General features: G+C 40.5%; 1 protein-coding gene across 6 annotated transcripts in view; it reads left to right on the top strand.

Moving 5' to 3' along the window:
- LOC112820961 (regulator of microtubule dynamics protein 2) overlaps nt 1–22,447 on the top strand; it is a 79,920-nt gene extending 57,473 nt beyond the window's left edge. For 5 of the 6 annotated variants that reach the window (XM_073897302.1, XM_073897306.1, XM_073897305.1 and 2 more), the window contains exons 8-13: nt 2,155–2,253; nt 2,334–2,465; nt 11,677–11,730; nt 12,267–12,347; nt 22,113–22,162; nt 22,269–22,447. In XM_073897302.1, the coding sequence (XP_073753403.1) occupies nt 2,155–2,253; nt 2,334–2,465; nt 11,677–11,730; nt 12,267–12,347; nt 22,113–22,162; nt 22,269–22,374 (522 nt within the window). In that variant the 3' untranslated portion in view covers nt 22,375–22,447. The remainder of the gene's footprint in view (nt 1–2,154; nt 2,254–2,333; nt 2,466–11,676; nt 11,731–12,266; nt 12,348–22,112; nt 22,163–22,268) is intronic. The other variant, XM_073897307.1, reaches the window with a different exon arrangement.
- The last annotated feature ends 211 nt before the right edge of the window (nt 22,448–22,658 follow it).

Here is a 22,658-nt window from a genome sequence, read left to right on the forward strand (position 1 = left end):
AATAGAAAGCCCAGAAGCAAACCCACAGTTACTTGGTCAATTAATCTTCAACAAAGGAGACAAGAATATACAATGGGAAAAAGATAGTCTCTTCAACAAATGATATTGGGAAAACTGAACAGCTATATGCAAAAGAATGAAACTGGACCACTTTCTTACATCATATACCACAAAAACTCAAAATGGACTAAAGACCTAAATGTGAGGCCTGAAACCATAAAAATCCTAGCGGGGAGCACAGATAGTAATTTCTCTGACATTGGTCATAACAATATCTTTCTAGATGTGTCTCCTGAGGCAAAGAAAACAGAAGCAAAAATAAACTATTGGGTCTACATCAAAATAAAAAGGTTCTGCATAGGGAAGGAAACAACCAACAAAACTAAAAGACAATCTACTGAATGGGGAAGGTATTTGCAAATAACATATCCAATAAAGGGTTCATGTCTAAAATACATAAAGAACTGATACAACCCAACACTCAAAACCAAATAATCCAATTTAAAATGAGCAGAAGACATGAACAGACATGTCTCCAAAGAAGAAATACAGATGGCCAGGGGCGCCTGGGTGGCTCAGTCATTAAGCATCTGCCTTCGGCTCAGGTAATGGTCCCGGGGCCCTGGGATCAAGCCCCACATTGGGCTCCCTGTGCAGTGAGGAGCCTGCTTCTCCCTCTCCCACTCCCCCTGCTTGTGCTCCTCTTCTCGCTATCTCTCTGTCAAATAAGTAAATAAAATCTTAAAAAAAAGAAGAAGAAATACAGATGGACAACAGACACATTTGGAAAGATGCTCAACATCACTCATCATCAGGGAAATACAAATCAAAATCACAATGAGATAGCTCATCTCTCATTGTGAGATATCTCACATCTATTAGAATGGCTAAAATCAAAAACACAAGAAATAACAAGTGTTGGCGAGGATGTAGAGAAGTAGGTGCCCTCATGCACTATTGGTGGGAATGCAAACTGGTGCAGACACTGTGAAGATAGTACAGAGGTTCCTCAAAAAATTAAAAATAGAACTACCCTATGATCCAGTAATTGCACTACTAAGTACCCAAAGAATACAAAAACTTTAATTCAAAGGGATACATGCACCTCAATGTTTATTGTAGTGTATTTTCAATAGCCAAATTATGGAAGCTACCTAAGTGTCCATCAATAGATGAATAAAGAAGTGATATATTATACCACATAATGGAATATTTTTCAACCATAAAAAAGAATGAAATTTTGCTATTTGCAGCAACATGGATGGACCTAGACTATAATGCTAAGTGAAATAAATCAGAGAAAGACAAATACCATATGATTTCACTCATAGATGGAATTTAAGAAACAAAACAAAACAAATGAACAAGGGAACTAAAAAGAGACAAACCAAAAAGCAGACTCTTAACTACAGAGAATAAATAGATAGTTTTCAGAGGTGAGGTGGGTGAATTAGATGGAGGGGATGAAGAGTACACTTCTCTTGTAGAGCACTGAGTAATATATGGAATTGTTGAGTCACTATATCGTACACCTGAAAAGAATAAAACACTGTATGTTAACTATACTGGTATTAAAATGGGGGGAAAAGGAAGCAAAAAAATAAATGATAATATGAAATTTAATTTTGGTGGTTGCTGGTTAAAAAAATTTTCTCCTGGATTGTAAATATGTATACTGGGCCCTCACTTTATACTCCCTCTGGGTTAAGGATCCTTCTTCTATTTACACTTCTGAGATGCTGTGTTCTGGGTAAGGTTGGCAGGAAGGAAGCAAAGTTGGGGTCTCCTCCACTCTGTGCAAAGAAACTCTGTGCAAAGAAATACTGTGTGGTCATCTCAGAATCTTGAATCACATAAACAAACAGGATCAGTATTATTCCCCATCCCTTTCTGTGATTGAACACAAATCTTATCATGAGTATTTCAAATTGATTTGGTAATCAGTGCTTTTAGAGCTCATAGTTTGTTAGAACTATAAAAAAGGGAAGGTAAAATATTAATACCATAAAGATGATCTCTGTCATGTATGTTATATATGGATATGTTTATATTTATATATTCTATGCATATACATACATATACACCTACACACACACACGTCTAATTGAGGAGAGATGATTCTTTCAAAAGGTGATGTCGCCTCCATGTTTGCAGGTCTCGAAACTGAGCTGGATTGAGAAAAAAATGGCTGCTACTCTGTTTGGAAAAATACCATCCTCAACTGTAGAAGAAGCTTTGCAAAATTTCCTTAAGGTATATTTTGTCTCTCTGTTATTTTAGTATCTAACTGGCTACTACCTGCACCAATCCCTCCTACCCTTCTCCGTGTGTAGATCTCGAACGGAAGCCCTGGGTTGAATCCTAGTTTTGGCGTGTCCAGACTGCTTCCCAGAGCAACTGGTTATGCCCTAGGTCCTAGGTGCACAGCCCTTGCTACCAAATCCAAGAGCAGCCCTCCAGGTCGTGTGAGTATGTGCAAAAGCATTCATGCCCTGATTATTAGACTTGTTCCCCAATACTCCCAATTAGCCTAATATAGAAGCAGTTTGATCTTGAAGAACTAAAAGATAGCAAAAGGGAGAGTTATATTTTATTTTTTTTTAAGATTTTTATCTATTTGACAGAGAAGAGACAGCAAGAAAGGAAACACAAGCAGGGGGAGTGGGAGAGGGAGAAGCAGGCTTCCCACAGAGCAGGGAGCCCGATGCGGGGCTCGATCCCAGGACCCTGGGATCATGACCTGAGCCCAAGGCAGCTGCTTAACGACTGAGCCACCCAGGCACCCCGGGAAAGTTATATTTTAAAAGCCATTCCATAAGTTGCAGATGGTTCTATGGAACATGGGGCATCAGACCAAACCAGTATTTTCATTCCTGTCTTAAAATGTATAATTGCTAGGCTAATAAAACTCTAAACAGTAATAATGTGTATGTGCATATAATCAACTTCCTGGTGGGCTAATCCCTTTATCTTTCTCTGGAAGCAATTATAGAATCTTATAGACACTAAGATGTCTTTTCTGTAATGCTATAGACAAAATCAGGCTCTAAACTGTATTTTCCAACATATTATACATGCTCATACTTTTTTGTTGTATCTTAGGGTTTGATTTTGTAGAACTGAGAGGGAATTTAAAGAACATATATTCTAAGAGTGGAAATAGGTTTCATTGCACTTTCCATTTCTGAACGAGTGAATGGTTAGTGGCTACCTGCAATGCCCTGTGGAAAAAATAATTGTTCTGAGATCAAGCATGAGCCCAATGGAAAAGATTGCACGGTATAAAAGCACAGGGGCCAGACATGTCTTATTTTTTATTTAACGTGATCTTTTTTATTTTATAAAAAGGAAATCAAGACCTCAGGAACTTAATTTTTTCTAGTGTCACACAACAGCAGACCGAAGATATGCATGTAGTCTAAGACTGTATCATCACCATTTCTTCACCTTTTATCTACCACTGAGAATTAGTTCTTTTATTTTACATTTTATAAGAATATAGATCATGGTATATTTAAGATAGTTCATAGATGGTGCTAAGCTAATTACGAAAAATGTCATTTGGACTTGAAACTCATTTCTTCATAGTATCAGAGTTATAAATGGGAGCTTAGGTTTTCAGGATGTTACACAGAAGTTCTTAAGGTGCTAATGTACCTGAAATATTAGCCAGATAAAATAAAAAATTATCAGAGGCCCAATATTGTAGAGGGAAGGATCACAACGGCTAGAACCAGACCACCTGGTTAAATCTCAGTTCTACTGCTTACCAACTGATTAATGTTGGACAAATTTCTTTTTTTTTTAATTTTATTTTATTATGTTATGTTAATAACACCCAGTGCTCCATTCAGTACATGCCCTCCTTAATACCCATCACCAGGCTAACCCATCCCCCCAACCCCACCCCTCTAAAACCCTCGTTTATTTCTCAGAATCCATAGTCTCTCGTAGTTCGTCTCCCCCTCTGGTTTCCCCCCCTTCATTTTTCCCTTCCTACTATCTTCTTTTTTTTTTTTAAACATATAATGTATCATTTGTTTCAGAGGTACAGGTCTGTGATTCATCAGTCTTTACACAATTCACAGCGCTCACCATAGCACATACCCTCCCCAATGTCCATCACCCAGCCACCCCATCCCTCCCATCCCCCCACCAATCTAGTAACCCAGTTTGTTTCCTGAGATTAAGAATTCCTCATATTAGTGAGATCATATGATACTTGTCTTTCTCTGATTGACTTGTTTTGCTTAGCATAATACCCTCTAGTTCCGTCCATGTCATTGCAAATGGCAAGATTTCGGGGTTTTTTGATGGCTGCATAATATTCCATTGTATATATATACCACATCTTCTTTATCCATTCATCTGTTGATGGACATCTTGACCCTTTCCATAGGTTGGATATTGTGGACATTGCTGCTATAAACATTGGGGTGCATGCACCCCTTCAGATCACTACATTTGTATCTTTGGGGTAAATACCCAGTAGAGCAATTGCCAGGTCGTAGGGTAGCTCTATTTTCAACTTTTTGAGGAACCTCCATATTGTTTTCCAGAGTGGCTACACCAGCTTGCATTCCCACCAACAGTGTAGGAGGGTTCCCCTTTCTCCGCATCCTCGCCAACATCTGTCATTTCCTGACTTGTTAATTTTAGCCATTCTGACTGGTGTGAGGTGGTATCTCATTGAGGTTTTGATTTAGATTTCCCTGATGCCGAGCGATGTTAAGCACTTTTTCATGTGTCTGTTGGCCATTTGGATGTCTTCTTTGCAGAAATGTGTGTTCCTATCTTCTGCCCATTTCTTGATTGGATTATTTGTTCTTTGGGTGTTGAGTTCGCTAAGTTCTTTATAGATTTTGGATACTAGCCCTTTATCTGATATGTCATTTGCAAATATCTTCTCCCATTCTGTTGGTTGTCTTTTGGTTTTGTGGACTGTTTCCTTTGCTGTGCAAAAGCTTTTTATCTTGATGAAGTCGCAGTAGTTCATTTTTGCCCTTGCTTCCCTTGCCTTTGGTGATATGTCTAGGAAGAAGTTGCTGCGGCTGAGGTCGAAGAGGTTGCTGCCTGTGTTCTCCTCAAGGATTTAGATGGATTCCTGTCTCACGTTTAGGTGTTTCATCCATTTTGAGTCTATTCTTGTGTGTGCTGTAAGGAAATGGTCCATTTTCATTCTTCTGCATGTGAATGTCCAATTTTCCCAACACCATTTGTTGAGGAGACTGTCTTTTTTCCATTGGACATTCTTTCCTGCTTTGTCGAAGATTAGTTGACCATAGAGTTGAGGGTCCATTTCTGGGCTCTCTATTCTGTTCCATTGATCTATGTGTCTGTTTTTGTGCCAGTACCATACTGTTTTGATGATGACAGCTTGGTAATAGAGCTTGAAGTCTGGAATTGTGATGCCACCAGCTTTGCTTTGCTTTTCTTTTTCAACATTCCTCTGGCTATTTGGGGTCTTTTCTGGTTCCATACAAACTTTAGGATTATTTGTTCCATTTCTTTGAAAAAAAGTGGATGTTATTTTGATAGGGATTGCATTAAATATGTAGATTGCTCTAGGTAGCATTGACATCTTCATGATATTTGTTCTTCCAATCCATGAGCATGGAATATTTTTCCATTTCTTTGTGTCTTCCCCAATGTCTTTCATGAGTATTCTATAGTTTCTGAGTACAGATTCTTTGCCTCTTTGGTTAGCTTTATTCCTAGGTATCTTATAGTTTGGGGTGCAATTGTAAATGGGATTGACTCTAATTTCTCTTTCTTCTGTCTTGTTGTTGGTGTATAGAAATGCAACTGATTTCTGTGCATTGATTTGATATCCTGCCACTTTACTGAATTTCTGTATGAGTTCTAGCAGTTTTGGTGTGGAGTCTTTTGGGTTTTCCGCATAAAGTATCATATCGTCTGCAAAGAGTGAGAGTTTGACTTCTCCTTTGCCGATTCGGATGCCTTTTGTTTCTTTTTGTTGTCTGATTGCTGAGGCTAGGACTTCTAATACTATGTTGAATAGCAGTGGTGATAGTGGACATCCCTGCCGTGTTCCTGACCTTAGGGGGAAAGCTCTCAGTTTTTCCCCACTGAGAGTGATATTCACTGTGGATTTTTCATAGATGGCTTTTATGATAATTGAGGTATATACCCTCTATCCCTACACTGTGAAGAGTTTTAATCAAGAAAGGATGCTGTACTTTGTCAAATGCTTTTTCTGCATCTATTGAGAGGATCATATAGTCCTTCTTCTTTCTTTTATTAATGTATCACATTGATTTGTGGATGTTGAACCAACCTTGCAGCCCAGGAATAAATCTCACTTGGTCATGGTGAATAATCCTTTTAATGTACTGTTGTATCCTATTGGCTAGTATTTTGGTGAGAATTTTCACATCCATGTTCATCGGGGATATTGGTCTGTAATTCTCCTTTTTGATGGGGTTTTTGTCTGGTTTGGGGATCAAGGTAATTCTGGCCTCATAAAATGAGTTTGGAAGTTTTCCTTCCATTTCTATTTTTTGGAACAGTTTCAGAAGAGTAGGTATTAATTCTTCTTTAAATGTTTGGTAGAATTCCCCTGGGAAGCCATCTGGCCCTGGGCTCTTGTTTATTGGGAGATTTTTGATGACTGCTTCAATTTCCTTAGTGGTTAGGGTCTGTTCAGGTTTTCTGTTTCTTCCTGGTTCAGTTTTGGCAGTTTACACATCTCTAGGAATGCATCCGTTTCTTCCAGATTATCTAATTGGCTGGCATATAGTTGCTCATAATATGTTCTTATAATTGTTTGTATTTCTTTGGTGTTGGTTGTGATCTCTCCTCTTTCATTCATGATTTTATTTATTTGGGTCGTTTCTCTTTTCTTTTTGATAAGTCTGGCCAGGGTTTTATCAATCTTGTTAATTCTTTCAAAGAACCAGCTCCTACTTGTGTTGATCTGTTCTACTGTTCTTTTGGTTTCTATTTCATTGATTTCTGCTCTGATCTTTATTATTTCTCTTCTCCTGCTGGGCTTAGGCTTTATTTGCTGTTCTTTCTCCAGCTCCTTTAGGTGTAGGGTTAGATTGTGTATTTGAGAGCTTTCTTGTTTCTTGAGAAAGGCTTGTATTGCTATATACTTTCCTCTTAGGACCGCCTTTGCTGCATCCCAAAGATTTTGAACAGTTGTGTTTTCATTTTCATTTGTTTCCGTGAATTTTTTTAATTTTTCTTGAATTTCCTGGTTGACCCATTCATTCTTTAGTAGGATGCTCTTTAGCCTCCATGTATTTGAGTTCTTTCCGACTTTCCTCTTGTGATTGAGTTCTAGTTTCAAAGCATTGTGGTCCGAAAATATGCAGGGAATGATGCCAATCTTTTGGTACCGGTCGGGACCTGATTTGTGACCTAGGGTGTGATCTATTCTGAAGAATGTTCCATGGGCACTAGAGAAGAATGTGTATTCTCTTGCTTTGGGACGGAATGTTCTGAATACATCTGTGAAGTCCATTTGGTCCAGTGTGTCATTTAAAGCCTTTATTTCCTTGTTGATCTTTTGCTTAGATGATCTGTCCATTTCAGTGAGGGGGGGTGTTAAAGCATTGGACAAGTTTCTTAACCTCTCTCTCAGTTTAATCAATGACATGGAGATAATAGTACCTGACTCATCGTGTTGTCAAGATTCAATAAGTTAATACAAGGAAATTGCTTAGTGAGTGCCCAGCACCTGGTAAGCTCAGTAAAAGCTCACAGAATTTTAACTCCATTAAATTGTAAACACGCTGGCAAACCATCTTGGGGACCTCATCATTCAGTCATAACTTAGATTCTTTCTGAAAATGCATTTTGTGGTGTTTGTTGAGGGAGTGTGAAGGCATCAAGAAAGCCTCCCCCTGTACTGGCTGCCACAGTTAAGAGTCCTGAGGAGCCCAGGGTGCTAAAGGTGAAGGCTGGGGAGTATGTAAGAAAACTGGGAGGTGGAGGGGAAGGAACTTGGCTCCCACACCCAAGGGGAGTCTGCAACCCTTGGTCCCAGCTGGAGGTTGTGGTTTTGGACCTCAGACTCCTATCCCCAACTCTTTCCCTCCAAAGAGGGCTCACAGGGGCCAGGAATGTGTCCCCAGGCCATCCAGCTCAGTTCTGTAGTGATCCGGAGCACTGGCTTTAGAATCAGTTTGAGACCTGAGCCTTTTCCTGTCTATATGACCTAGCCATGTTTCTTTATTTCTCCTAATCCTAAATTCTTCATCTGTAAAGCAGGCATAATAATCCCTACTTTATATGGTTTTTGTGAAGATACATAAAATAATACATGTAATTTTCTTAGCCCAGAGCCTAGCACATTAAGTACTCTAACTAAAAGTAAATGTTAGCTGCTATTATTTTGCTCTTATAACTGGTGAAATCTGATCTTCCACAGCATCACAGCATCTAGGGAGGTGGTTTTAGACCAGGAGTCATCTGTGAATCCCCTGTGGGAATTCTTTCAAACTATTGCATGCTTCCCACCTCATCCAAAATTCTGGCATGATTCCCTCCAGCAGTGGTTCTCAACTTTGGGTATTCATTAGCATCATCTGGAGAGCTTTAAAAAATGCCAGCCCTGGCCACCACCCAGACTAATTATTTCAGAATCTTTGAATATATTAAGGTATAGTTTATATACAATAAAATGCACCCATTTTAAGTATACAGTTCACTGAAGTTTGACAAATTTATATACTCATGTAAGAGTTTTTAAGATATAGAACATTTCAGCACCCTCAAGAGTTATCTTTGCCCCTTTGCTGTCAATTTCCTTCCCTCTGCCCCCGGCAATCACTGATCTGCTTTCTGTCACTATAGATTAGTTTAGCCTATTCTATAATTTTGTATAAATGGAATCATAGAGCTTGTATTTTATGTCTATCTGGCTTCCTTTGCTCAATGCAGTGTTTTGAGATTCACTCATTTTATTGGTGTATCAGCAGTTCCTTTTTATTGCCTAGTAATATTCCATTTCGTGGCTCTACCACAGTCTGCTTATGCATTTGCCTATTGGTAGACATTAGAGTTGTGTCCAGTGGGCTGTTGGGGCTATTATGAATAAAGCTTCTATGAACATTCATATGCAAGCTTTTATGTAGACATGTTGTAAATTTTCTTTGGTAAGTTACCTGGGAATGGACTTGGGTCATAAGGGAAGTATTTTAAAAGCTTGATCAGCATTTTTAAAGCTCTCAAAGCTCTTCCTGTGCAGCCCATGGCATGGTTGAGAGCCCAGTGCCTTGAGTGTGTGTAGTAGGATAAGAGTTGTAGTGATGTTGGGGGATCGGTGGCCCTGGTGTCCCCTTGCTGTTTGCAACATATGATCCCAGGATCCCCCTTAGTGGTTTTACCACCTGCAGAGCCTTCATCTGTGTCCTGATATGATGGAGGGCTGCTGCTTGAGGTTATGAGATGTTCTTAAAATAATCCCAGTTTATTCAGTAATGTTTATTAAGCACATACCTGGTAACACAGTGTCAAATGTAGGGAATAGAGAAATGATCAACACAGCTCCAGCCTCCAGGGAACTTGTACAGCCAGGACCAAGTTAACAACTACAATATTCTCCACCTTGTATTATTATAGAGTGTTCTAAGAGCCTAGCTAGAAACTGCTGCCTAACTAGAACATCCTACTGAGCAACACTACCTTCCTTGTAATTCAAGTAAGGCCTTTGGTAAAAAGTCAGAATCTGCTCCATTTTAGGAAGTTGGTATTATTAGTAGCCTATGTTCCTTTGGCCTTCTTTTTTTTAACCATGAAAACAAAAGGAGATGTTCTAATTTATAGTTATTATAGTTAATTAAACATAAGTGCTAAGGTGTGTATGCAGAATTAAAATGCCAACTTTAAAAAAATAAGAGGCTGCTTGTGCTCATATGTTGGAGCAAGTTTTCCAGACAGGATCTGAAAAGAGCTGGGCAACTGTTGGACATAGAAGAAGGTACAATTGAACAAAGTTTAATTGAGGTCTTCCTTATTAGAGTGATTTGAGAAATGCACTTAGTAGACTCAAAGAGTTAAGATGGAAATAACTGGACAAGAGAGAAGCAACAGAACCAGAATCCATCAGCACTGTGGATGGCTCTCTAGGCTTTTCAAGGCTCTGGCTAGGACCGGACTTGACAATGTCCTTCCATTTTTGACAGCCTTACAGTCTCAGTAACAGGTTCTTGGCCAGATCCACACACCGTTCATCTATTTGGTCCTAAAGAGTTACACCCAGTCTGGCTCCCCAGCCCAAGAGACTTTCTTCTCCTCCTCCTAGGACCCTTGCCTTTGGATTTTATAGAGAGTAAATGTCCTTTACCAACGATGTGCACTCCTCAGCACAGGAGTGCCTAGGTCTTAGATTTCCCTCCATTAGTATCCGTCTTTAAAATGTATGTATCCTTTTACTCAGCAATTCAATTTCTAGGAATCTCTTCTATAGACATAATCACACATGTGCAGAAGCATATAGGAGCAAATATATTCATCAGCCATTATTAGTAAGAGTAAAAAAATGTCTAATAGAGAATTCTTAATTTAATTATGGCATATGTGCAGTATGAAATATCGCTCTTAAGAACAATGAGGTAGATCTGTGTATGCTAACACAAAAATGTATCTGTGATATGTTGTGGGAAAAAAGTGTTTGACCAATAATGTAGAAATGGTCCCATATTAATTTTTTTTTCAAAAACGAATTTTTTTTATTTGTGTGTACTTGTTATAGATCTGGTGGGATGCATGTCAAACTGTTGATAGTGCTTACCCCTGAGAATGAGATTAGAACAAAGAAACTTACACTTTTTATTTTTGGAAATGTCCGTATTATTTGTATCTTGTAAAATAGGCATATCTTTGTAAATTTTTTAAAGTAACCTTCTTCTCTTGGGTTCTGCATCTCTCTGGGTTGGATTCCAGGGTCAGACTGGGAGCTTATATTTGCATAGGCCCTTACAACTGCAGAAGATGTCTCTGACTGAAGACTGACTTAGGTTCTAAGAAGTGCTTTCTAGTAGCAATGCCAGAAGCCTGAAAAAAATTCTTATTCACCAGAGATATGAAAGGGAACTGATGCATAAGAGTTTAGTAGATGAGGAGTAAAGTGCCTGCATAATACCCACTTATTAAAATCTGCAAATAGGTCTGCTACTTGGACTGGTTGTTTCACGGGTCAGTATTTGCTTTAAAAACACTTGATGCAATGGACTTCGGATATGATTCAATTCACAGGATGTGTTGAAATCCTAAGAAATCAAATATTAATGCAGTGGAGGCTGCTTGTCATGGGATACCAGTCAACCTCTCCTCATTTCCTAAATAGATTGTGAATTGGATAGGACTTGTCCTGGGAGACTGTATCACCAATTGTTTTTGTTCTTGAAAGGAAAAAAAGAGAAAGGATAGGTTGTATAAAGGAATCACAAAATCTCAAAGCATCGCATTGTTTCATAAGCTTTATGAACATAATAACAACTTGATTTTAATGGATAATCTCAAAAGCTCTATTTCCACTCAGAGGATACTTGAAGTGATAAAATGATTCTGATGTAACACAACCTAAATTTTTAGGACAATTTGGTTAGTATTTGATTTATTGAAATATGTCCTCTTTATTGGTGATGGTGGTGGTTGTTTTAATATTGTCCCATTATTCTCTTTTCTGTTTTCTCTTAAAATCAGGTTGAAGAACTACACCCTGGCTTTTCTAAGTCCAATTACTTGTTCTTGGCCAAGGTGAGGAAGACCACTGTTTTGGGTTTTTTTTTTTAATATTTTATTTATTGAGGCGCCTGGGTGGCTCAGATGGTGGAGCACCTACCTTCGGTTCAGGTCGTGATATCCAGGTCTTGGGATTGAGCCCCAAGTCAGGCTCCCAGCTTAGCGGGGAGCCTGCTTCTCCCTCTCCTTCTGCCTCTCCCCCTGCTTGTATGCTCCCTCTGTCTCTGTCTCTCTCTCAAATGAATAAATAAAATCTTTAAAAATATATATATTTTATTTATTTGTTTATTGGAGAAAGAGAGAGAGAGTGCAAGCGGAGTTAGGGGCAGAGGGAGAGAGAGAATCTCAAGCCGACTCTGCACTGAGCGGGGAGCCCGACTTGGGGCCCAATCCCATGACCCTGAGATCATGATTTGAGCCAAAACCAAGAGTCAGATGGTTAACCAACTGAGCCACCCAGGCGCCCCAGGAAGACCACTCTTTTAAGATCACTTTGAGTCCATTACATAAAAATGTGCTTGCCTTTCATATTGACTATTTTTCATTTCTAGTGTTACATCGATCTTGAACAAACAGATGACGCTATGAAGTTTTGTAATTTGGCCGTGTTGCTTCCTTGTGTTACCAAAGAGGTAAGTCCCAACAGTGACAATGAGGGCTGTTATTTTATTAGTCCTTTTCTGGCTTCAAAGATAGCTTAGAAACATCTGGATTTTTCTCCCATACTAAAACTTTGGATTTAACATGTAGTATGAAGTTTTTAAAATTGCTGCAGGTAACCCTTCACCAGCAGACTCCCTGTATCTTTCAGGGACACACAAATCATGGGCTAGCAGTTAAAACATCCTAATGCCTGTTAAGGGATTAGGCTAAGCCCCACTGGGGGAAGGAAGGAGGACAGCCTAATTCTGGGGAGCCGATGACGATGAAGCTGTGATAGGCAGCAGACAAGTAGGCAAGCTGCCCACCTTGGAGCGAGAGGACTGTCCACATGGCTGCCATCTTCAGGCCTAGCTCACAGCAGGGGAGGGCTCTCCTCTAGCCGGAAGAAGATTAAAAATAACGTATTAGCATTTTCTCAGTCTTTGAACACCTACCACTAATGAAGAAGAAACTATCGTATTGCTTCTTGCCCTTTTGTTCACTAATTCAGGGTTCTGGATGTACTCTGTTTTAGGAATTTCAGAGTTAACAGTCCAGCCTGTGTTCCTGTGAGCCATATATTGGTACTGTGGGAACAAAAGAAAATTAATAAATGTTTTCCTTCTCCCTTCTCATACCACCAAACATTATCATCCTCTGAATCACAGCTAAAAGAAATGCCTCAAGGGGCACCTAGGTGGCTCAGTCGGTTAAGCCTCCGACTCTTGATCTCAGCTCAGGTCTTGATCTCAGGGTCATGAGTTCAAGCCCCACGTTGGGCTCTGCACTGGGTATGGAGTCTACATTTAAAAAAAAGAAAAAGAAAACAAATGCTGCCTCAGAAATAAGCATCCCTCTTCTTCTCTGTTGGAGCCACACTGGCTCTGATGTTTGTGATCTCAAATATAAGCATGTAAGGCATACCCACAGCCCTCTATAGCCTAGAATATAAGTTATATATCCAAATAACTATAGCTCAGGGTGGAAAGCCTGAAGTGCTAAGAGAGGTACAAATAATTGGTTATGGAAATAGTGAAGATGGAAATTATTTTCACCTAGAAGAGATCAAGTAGCATCAGAGGTGGGTTTTGATGACGTGGAGGTGTGAGTGAAGCACACCACAGATCATGAACAAAGGCACGGGGGTGGAAAAGCGAAGATTTGTGTGCTTGGAGGGAAGGGGTTGTTCAGGACAGTCATGGGAAATATGGATGATGGAGAAGGGGAACAAGACCTTCCTGGAGCTTCAGGGTTCGGGGAGGCCCACGTCTGTAGACAGGGCTGGCCAGCCTCCCCCGGGCCTTCCCAGCAACCGCCGGCAGTAGGTCTCGGATGGCTTCTAGGTTCGGGCTTTCCTCTGAGGTCGGTTGTCCTTCTCCCTCAGGTTCCTCGGTGGGTTCTGTTGGTCAGTTCTGAGCACAACAGCACGGGCTCAGTAGCGGCACTTCCCCACAGAAGACACTTGATGTAATTTTGGGGGCAGAAAAACAGATTTTGTCCCTCTGGCTGCCTGCTCCATATCGGTGATGGGGACCCTACCATCTTTCCCATCTCTCCTGAATGATGTCACTTAGGTTACATGCTGTCATCTTAAACTGAGTGTCTATGCCTTCTTATTAGAATTTACGATTAGACTGCAGTATGATAATGAAGTCTAATACCTGGTGTGACATGCAAATATTCGTGCATGAAATTTAGAGCTCTCGTACAAGGGCTAAATATCGATGACCCCCAAGGTTTGGCCCTTGGTCCCGCAGTCTCCCCTCTCCTCTCATCTTCCCTCCTCCCTACCCCACAAGCCTGTTGTCCGTGACGTCAAATGCTATCTCCCTGCCAGGAGTCCTCAAATTTGTATCTCTAGACCTCCCTTCTGAGCTCTAGACCTGATTGTCCACCTTCCCATGTGCCATCTCTACCTGGATGTTTTGCAGACATCTCAAACTTAACTTGTCATCAGGCCTTTGGGTCTGTTCCTCTCCATCCTCTCATCTACTAAACAGCACGTTCATTCATCAGTTAGGAACGCTGGGAATCATCCTTGACCCCTCCTTCTACCTCAGCCCCCACCCCAGACACCCACCCAGCCCCCAAGTTCTCAGGATTCCTCTTCTAAAACATGCCATGAGCCACCCAACAGCCCTCTCGTTCCACTGCCACCACTCCAAACAGGAAACCACCCAAGTTCACCCAAACTGCGCTGTGGGAGCCTCCCACTGGTCCCACCACTTTCTTCCTCCCTCTGGGTCATTCTTGGCTCTCCATAGCAGCCGAGGCAACAGATTAAACAAGCCTCAATCTGTTCCTTCCGTACTTGGAAGTCCTAAATGTGTAGCATGTCCTTCACGGCTCTGATGCATGTTCTCCACTCTCCTCACCTCTGCACCATGCTCTTCCCTGCCTCACACCGTCGGGCCCTGTTGTTGCCTCTTCCGGAAACACTCCCACCCAAACCCTCCACCCCCTTCACCACCTTTATTCCCACTCACCCTTTAAGCCTCACCACAAATGTCATTTCCTTAGGAAAGACTTCCTTGACGCTCCCAGGCAAGAAAGTACTTTGTGCTTTTCCTTCAAGTCATTGAGCAGGGCTGTGGTTGCCTTGTTATGTGTGTGATTGTTCCACAAGAGTCTCGGCTAGGTGGGTCTCGTCCACGCCTCTATTCCTAGTGCCAGGTGCCATGCCTGGCATATAATAAGCACTCGTGAGTCCTGGTAGGAAGAATCAGAAGACTAATAGCATGCAAATAAAACTGCTAGTGCTAATAGTGCTAATAAGTAGGACTGGACATGAATGTAACTAAGAGAGCTGGGCCCTATGGAAATACTTATATAATAAGCAAAATAGCATTAATAAATATTTCCCATGTTACTTTTTTTTTTTCCCAGTGATGTTTCCGTTTGTATTTTCTAGGTTTGGTTTTGTTTTGTTTTTTTCAAGGAGTTAAATGTACTGTCAGGAATATCTCCATTTCTTTTTCAATTAGCAAATAAGCTGAGGAGAGTTATCTGTAGTACCCCTTATCTCTGTAAGGTTTTCCTGATGGAAATATACCCCATTAGTGATTCTGCTGACCCGTCTATTAATTTCCAAAATGTCCAGCAGAGCCACTCATTACAGTGACGGCCACCGGGCCATCGGCGTGCTCTCCCTCACGTGAACTTGCCTGACCTGTGTGCTGCTTTCTCGTGGTGCTTGTAACCGCTTCCTGGCCATGTAGTCACTTGTGACCTGTCTTCCGTCCCTTTCAGGGAGCGCTAACTCATCACACTGCACTCAGTATTGGGAATGTCAGCCCTTGGGCTCTGGGGCCCAGATTCATGCATGTGAGCAGCTTTACATTCCCGGAACTTGAAACTACAGTATTTTATTATTCATGTGGACTTTTCTTGACCCCAGGGAGGTAATAGGTCCTGAGAAACATTCCATTTAAAAAAAAACGGGATTTCTATGTCTAAGGCAGTGTGAGAATGCTTGATGAATGAAGTCATGACCACACAGCAGCCTAGGAGTTCTTTGCCTGGGGGAAGGGTCCAAGTGACTGACCTGGACTATGCTGCAAATGCGCCGTGCGCGAAGCAGCATGTAGTATTGTGTGTTACAACGAGGGGTGCGCTAGTCTGGTAAAGGAACAGACTGTTTTTAAACGGCTGTAATATTTTGAAGTGACATTAATTGCTCTTGTAAGACAAAGTCTTATAGGACAGTAAATAAAATATATGAGAAACAACTCCAGGAAGAAGAGGACACCGGAAGCACTCAAAATAAAGATGACTGTGTCCTGGCTCACAAGTTCTTGGAAGTTACCTGTTGTTTAAAATCCTGGGCTGTATCTCCATGCTGTTACATAGATTAAGAATCATCCCTCTTATTAGTCACCACTCTTAGCAATAAAATCCTAAGCCTGCTTTTAATTTTCTGTCTTAATTAAGACCTCATATTTGATTTTCTTCATTAAGAGATTGGTTTTTCAGGTAAGTTTAGATAAAACAGAATTAGTCTACAGATGTTCACCCTGCTTTCCTGTTATGGGAACACAACAGCTCAGAGTGATGAGTGGGTTACTTACTGAAACCCAGCAATGTTGTTCAGCATCCCATTTTTTAGCAATTCTGATTTACCTATTTATTTCTGGTTTGGATTTATTTATTATAGATTAACTCGTCTGTGCCATCCATGCCTGGAGAATTCATTCTTCCTGGTACATTTAAAAAGTAATAAGGCCACTAAAGGATGGACAGACTTTTCTCACTCTCTGTGAACAGATATTTTCATGAGCTGCCGGCCAGGGGTGCTACTCTGTTTACAACCCCCTATTTCTACTCTTTTGGCTCTTCTCTTGTATTGATTGGCATTCCAAAACATATTATTCGTTAAGCTTTCTTGATATGTAATGGCCTTGGTTGTATTTTTTAAGTTGATCTTTAAAAACACCTTAAAGAAATTTCTTAGACCTCCTTTTAATAATTTTCTTAAAATAACTGATGACACAGCATCGGTTTGGAATCAGTCATTCTTAAGCAGTACCCAGTCTAGTCAAGTTGATGTTTGATAATCATTAGCCAAATGCCAGGAGTATAACAATGTAATATAAGTAAATCTCTCTCTTACTTATCCAAAGTCTTCAGCAGAGTATTGATATATTTTCCCATATGTGCTTCTTTCTTATGGCACTTGTAATCTCTTCCTGGCATGATAGTTATTTGTGACATGTCTTCTGTCCCTTTCAGGGAGCTCTAAGCTCATCACACTGCACTTGTTATTGAGAGTATCAGCCCTTGGGCTCTGGGGCCTAGATTCATGCATGTGAACAACTTTACATTCCCGGAATTTGAAACTACAGTGTTTTACGGAGAGAAAGTGTGCTGTCTCAGCAGAAAGGTTTGGATAGTTTGAATCTGGGGAAGAAAGGAATAACCTGAACTCAGAACCATAACCCAAGTCCTCAGAAGATGACATTTACACAAATATGGCCAATATATTGAGTGCTTGAAACATAATGAAGACTTCAGAATTAATCAGATAGCTGTGCAGTTGACATGCTGTGAAGGAAAAAACTTATATGCAGGCAAGTATCATACCATGTGAGTATAACTCATGTGGCAAAGTCTTCAACTGGAGATTATCACTGAAGGGTCAGCATAGAATTCATATGTAAAAAAATGAATTGATGGATGGATGTAGGCAGACATTTAGCAGCCTCCTCTCTCCTCCTTAGTAGCAGAGATTTCACACTGGAGAGGAGCTCTTTTGAATATAATGAGAATGGGGAAATAGCCACAGCTCAACTGACTCAGTCTGTGGTAGTGGAGAGAATCCCTACAAATGTAACGAATGTGGCAAACTCTTCAGCCAGAAAGCTAACTTTTGTTTATTTGAGAGAATTCACACAGAAGAACCCTTTGCTTGTAATCAGTGTGGAAATGCCTCCAGTAACAACTTATCCTTTAAACAGCATGAGTGAATTCACACTGCAGAGAAACTATATGAATGTCATCTATGTGGTAAAGCCCTTAGCTGATGCTCTAACCTTAGCCATCATGAGAACACACACTGGAGAGAAACCCTATACATTAATGAATGTAGAAGAACCTTCAGCCTCAGCTTTAACCTTTACTCAAGAGTTCCCACAGGGGAGGCACCCTACAGCCTTCAGCCAAAGCTCAAGCCTTGGAAGGCACAGAACACTGAGCAAAACAAGAAGGAGAACAGCAAGTCTCTACTAGGAGGAGGAAGCCATTTGAGAAATACCAGATAATTCTAGTTAGAGAAGCAATCCAATGAAATAAATAGGAGAAACCCTTTTGTCACAGAGTAACATTCCAGGACATGTGAGGTTTCTCACTGTATTAAACACTCTCAGTGTCATGAATGAAGGAAAGTCTTCAGTGACCAGGCATACCTTAGTCAGCCTTCAAGTTCTCACACTGGGGAGTCTCTCAGGCTTCAAGTCCAAGTAGAAATGCCTTTATCTGCAGCTTATTGAAGAAAACTCAGACTGGAGAACAAAACTATCAAGAACCCTTAGAATACAAGTCAACATATAATTTAGACTTTTGGCAAATGACATGGCACTGAAAATAATGTAGTGTAAAAATGCAGAACTGTAATGCATTCTTGGAAATGTAGAATGCAGAATTTGGTAAAATGTAATAGGCAGTAAGATCATCCTTCCTGAGTGGATTAATAAAAGTTGTTGATAAAAAATCTGATACATTGGTCTTTGTCTTCAAAAAATCATGAAACGTTATGCTGAGTAATCAGGCCATTTTCCCTTTGTTACGTCACTGCTGAAAGTTGATCAGTTTCTGTTCTTTATGCAGCTCCAAAAGTATTTACAAAGACTGTTCAATCAGAAAACAACTTTTAATGTAACTGAAAAATGTAGAACACAAAATAATGTGTTCTAATGATTATATTAGTGTTGAAATATGTATCTACATGGCAAAGGTGAATGGAAACATGGACAAATAAACACACACTATGTGATTCAGATATCTCAGGTGATACTGATGTGAGTGGTATACATGCCCTACTTTATAAGACACTAAAAACAAACAAGGGCTTGAAATTGAAAAATATGCCTAAAAGCATTGAATCAAATGTATAATATGGCTGAAATGTTGAGTCCTAGAGGGAGAAAAGAGGTTGAAAGCCTTGTATACCTTTTTCTTAAAGGCAAGGGGAAACTCTTACAGGGTCTTAAGCAACAAGTAACACAGTGAGATTTGGGGGAGGGCACACTAGCTACCGTGTGGAGACTGACGTGGCTTGGAGGGGAGAATTGGAAGAAGGAGTACCATTTAGGTAACTCCTGCAATAACACAGACATGAGCCAGTGACCCAGACTAAGATGATGGCAGTGAGGAGAGCACAGATTTAACAGATTTGTGGGTGGTAGTCTCTACAAGACTTAGACATTGAATTTCCAGGAGATAAAGGACTCAAGAATGAGATCTCGGTTTCCGGCTTTAGAAACTGACCAGGATAGAGGGAGGTACCCTTTAAGGATCCAGGGAACGTTGGAGAACCAGACTTGGTAGAGAAGGTGAGTTCAGTTATGGACCTTTTGGGTTTGTGTCTGTGAGGTTTTCCAATCCATAAAGTGACTGTATATTTGTCAAATAACTGATGTCTGAAGCCACAAGATGGCAGAGACCACCCAGTAAAGTGAGAGTATTCAAAAGCCAGTGGGGCAAGAATCACCTCTGAGAAACCCCAACAGAAGGGAAGGGGAGGAGGAAAAGGAAGCTCCAGTGATATGGAAAGAAGCGGCCACAGGAGACGGGGCCTCAGAAGCCAAAGGATGGTGGCAGCGGTCACCTTGGTCAGATACTCTGCAGGAGTCAGGACGGAGTGAGCTGAACTGAATGATGTCTATGTTATTGGTGATCTTCACCCAGACTGTTGTAGTGGAGCGAGAGAAGCAGAGACTGTGCAGAGCATCAGAGGTGAGAAAATGCAGTCAGCGCATGTCGGCGCCCTTCCAGGAATTTGCCACAGAGGGAGAAAGGGTTTTGATCTTTTGCTAAGAGGGTAGTTGGATGTAGAACCTAATGTGGGTAGAAAGTAAGTCAAAGCAGGAGAAAGCTGATAGAGAACAGTAAGGAAAAAATCACTTTATAGACCCGTAGAAGTTGAAGAATTGGTGTGATTGGATAACTGACCCGAAAAGGTAGGCAGTTGTGTTCAGGGAGCAGGCTGCCTGTGTCAGAGGTGGAGCAGTTCCAGGTCATGACACAGCCCAGGGTGTGCTCACGGGGCGGGGGGGGGGGGGGGGTTGCGGAAGGACATCGGAGCCCCTGGGACGTTGGGACCCACAGGCTGTGGGGACAAGGGTGTCTCCAGCAGTGACGGCAGACGGTGTGGAGAGAGACCCAGGTGCCGAAATCATAAAAAAATAAACGTAAAAGGAGAGTGATCAGGAGTTTAACAGCTAGAAGAAACGGTAGAGGGCCATTATCTTCTACCATTGGCTCCGACCCCTCCACCAGTAATAGCCCCCATCCTCTCCTCTTCCCCCCAAAATATATTCTCTCAGCAGATGCATTACCAGTTATGCAAAAGTGACTTCAAAAGAAGTCTACTAGCAGGAGTGCTAGGGAGCTCTGTAGAAACGTCTGAGAAAAAGGGGGAAAGTGGGAGGTTGAGTCAAGGAGGAGAATTCAAAGGAGGGCAGTATTGGGGGGAATACCAACGAGGATTGATCGTGTAAAGGATGTATATTTTGGATGATAACAGAGGAAAGCATAATTGGAGGTGGTGGTTTTAGCTGGCTTTTTGGGCTAAAAAGCTCTGCCAGTGCCCTCTGTGCATAAAAACATAAATAAATAGAATGCTTGGATGGAAGCCCTGGGAAAGAGGTGAAATGGGAGGCATGTGGTGTGAGTATGTGAGTGTGAGTGTGTGGGTGTGCACATTTGCTGCCAGTTGAATTGGGGTGGAGGTTAGATGAACTCTTCTTTGTGGTGCGTGAGTATAAATATTGCTATACTGTGATCTTAATTTTGAATCTTTCATTATGGCTTATGCATTTTCATTACTTTAGGCATCTAATTGAAATAACTCTCTCATTGATGTCATTATTCTGTAAGAAATTGATTCCTAGAAATTGATTGATGGGAAATGTAACTGTACATTCTAGCATCAAGCCACTGATAGTAGGCATCATCCATCTCGGGACTTCTAGGTGCCAGGCACTCAGCTGGCCATGGGGTTACAAAGACAAACATGGATTACAGCTTGTTTTTTATAAGTTCTTTTAAATAACACATTAGTACCCTAAATTCATTAATCACATTTTCTCACAACCTTCAAAAAATATTGATTTGATAGAAGTAGACATCCTACTGACCAGACACTACATTATGATTAAAACTATTGAAGAACTTCCAGATTTAAAAAAAAAAAATCTAATAGCTACTTCCAAATATTACTTTGTTCATTTTTCCTCATCTGTTTATTTTCATTTGTTGCATCCCTTAAATTCTTTCTGATTAGGTGCTTAATACATATTTGGGTTTTTTTTTAAGATTTTATTTATTTGAGAGAGAGAGAAAGAGCACGAGCAGGTGGGAAAGGCAGAGGGAGAAAGACTCCCTGCTGAGCGTGGAGTCCGATGGAAGACTCCATCCCAGGACCCGAGATCATGACCTGAGCTTAACCAACTGAGCCACCCAGGCACCTCTCAATAAATGTTTGTTAAATGCAAAAGTGTAGAGGAGTACCCTGCCATCTGAATTTATCGCCACAGTTTCTAACCACCACACTTGTTTTAAAGAAATTACGATACACGTGCAGTACTAGAGAAAAAAATTACATGGTTTTTCATCTTAAACTACTTGATAAAGTCAATAATGAAAGGTATATTTGCTAGTCTGGATCATGCAGTGGAATCTCAGATTTCTTCAAATCCTGCTGCTAGGGCTGGGACTTCTTCCACATGGTACAGTTGAAGAAGAAAATAGTGTTCACCATTAACACGCTAGTGAGATCGAGCGTGTCTGCTTACACGAAAGGCTCTCTTCTCCCTGTCTTCCCACCACTCTAGACCTGGTGAGGGAAACCTTGGAAATAGCTCTCCACATGGCATGTATTTTCAGAGATCTGAATCATGCCTGAATCTAAGAAATCTGTAATTTCTTTGTAATGGTCCTTCAGAAAGTATCACCTCACTCCACCGAAGATTGCTTCAAAGTACCCAGAGTAGCAGGATCAATGTGTGAAATTTCATTGTGTACTTGTTTTTTCTTTATAGGATAAAGATGCACAGAAAGAAGTGAAAAAAATAAGCACTTCCTTGAAGAGGTAAATAAAAGAACTTACTCTTCAACAAATCAGATGTGGTCTACTAAACTTTAAACTAATCCAAGTTGTGTTTTTTTAATTATCTTTTTTTCTTTTTTGATGTAAGGGTAGTATGCTCAGATTTGAAGGTAAAACCACGTTTCTGCAGAATGCATTCCAATAGTAGCACAACAAAACTGATCATGTTGTTGGGAGAAATCAAGTTCCCATAATGTCAGTACAAAATTATCTTTAAACATGTATGATTTATATTTTTTCTATCAATAAACTATAGTCTTCAGAGTATGTCTTTAAAGAAAATATTTAAATCAATTCAATAAAGTGAACTCTAGTGTTTTATTGCTGCTTCAATGGAGACTTTACAAAACAAAATTTCATTAATGTGGATAAAAAATGGGAAAAATGGGCAAAGGTCATGAACAAGTTGTTGACAGAAGAGGAAAAACGAAAGAGTAAACACATGGTAACTAGTCATCGGAAATGTGAATAAAATTAC

This window comes from Callorhinus ursinus, unplaced genomic scaffold (assembly GCF_003265705.2).
Source record: "Callorhinus ursinus isolate GAN/ISIS: 27379988/994484 unplaced genomic scaffold, GSC_fseal_2.0 scaffold10, whole genome shotgun sequence".
NCBI lineage: Eukaryota > Metazoa > Chordata > Mammalia > Carnivora > Otariidae > Callorhinus > Callorhinus ursinus.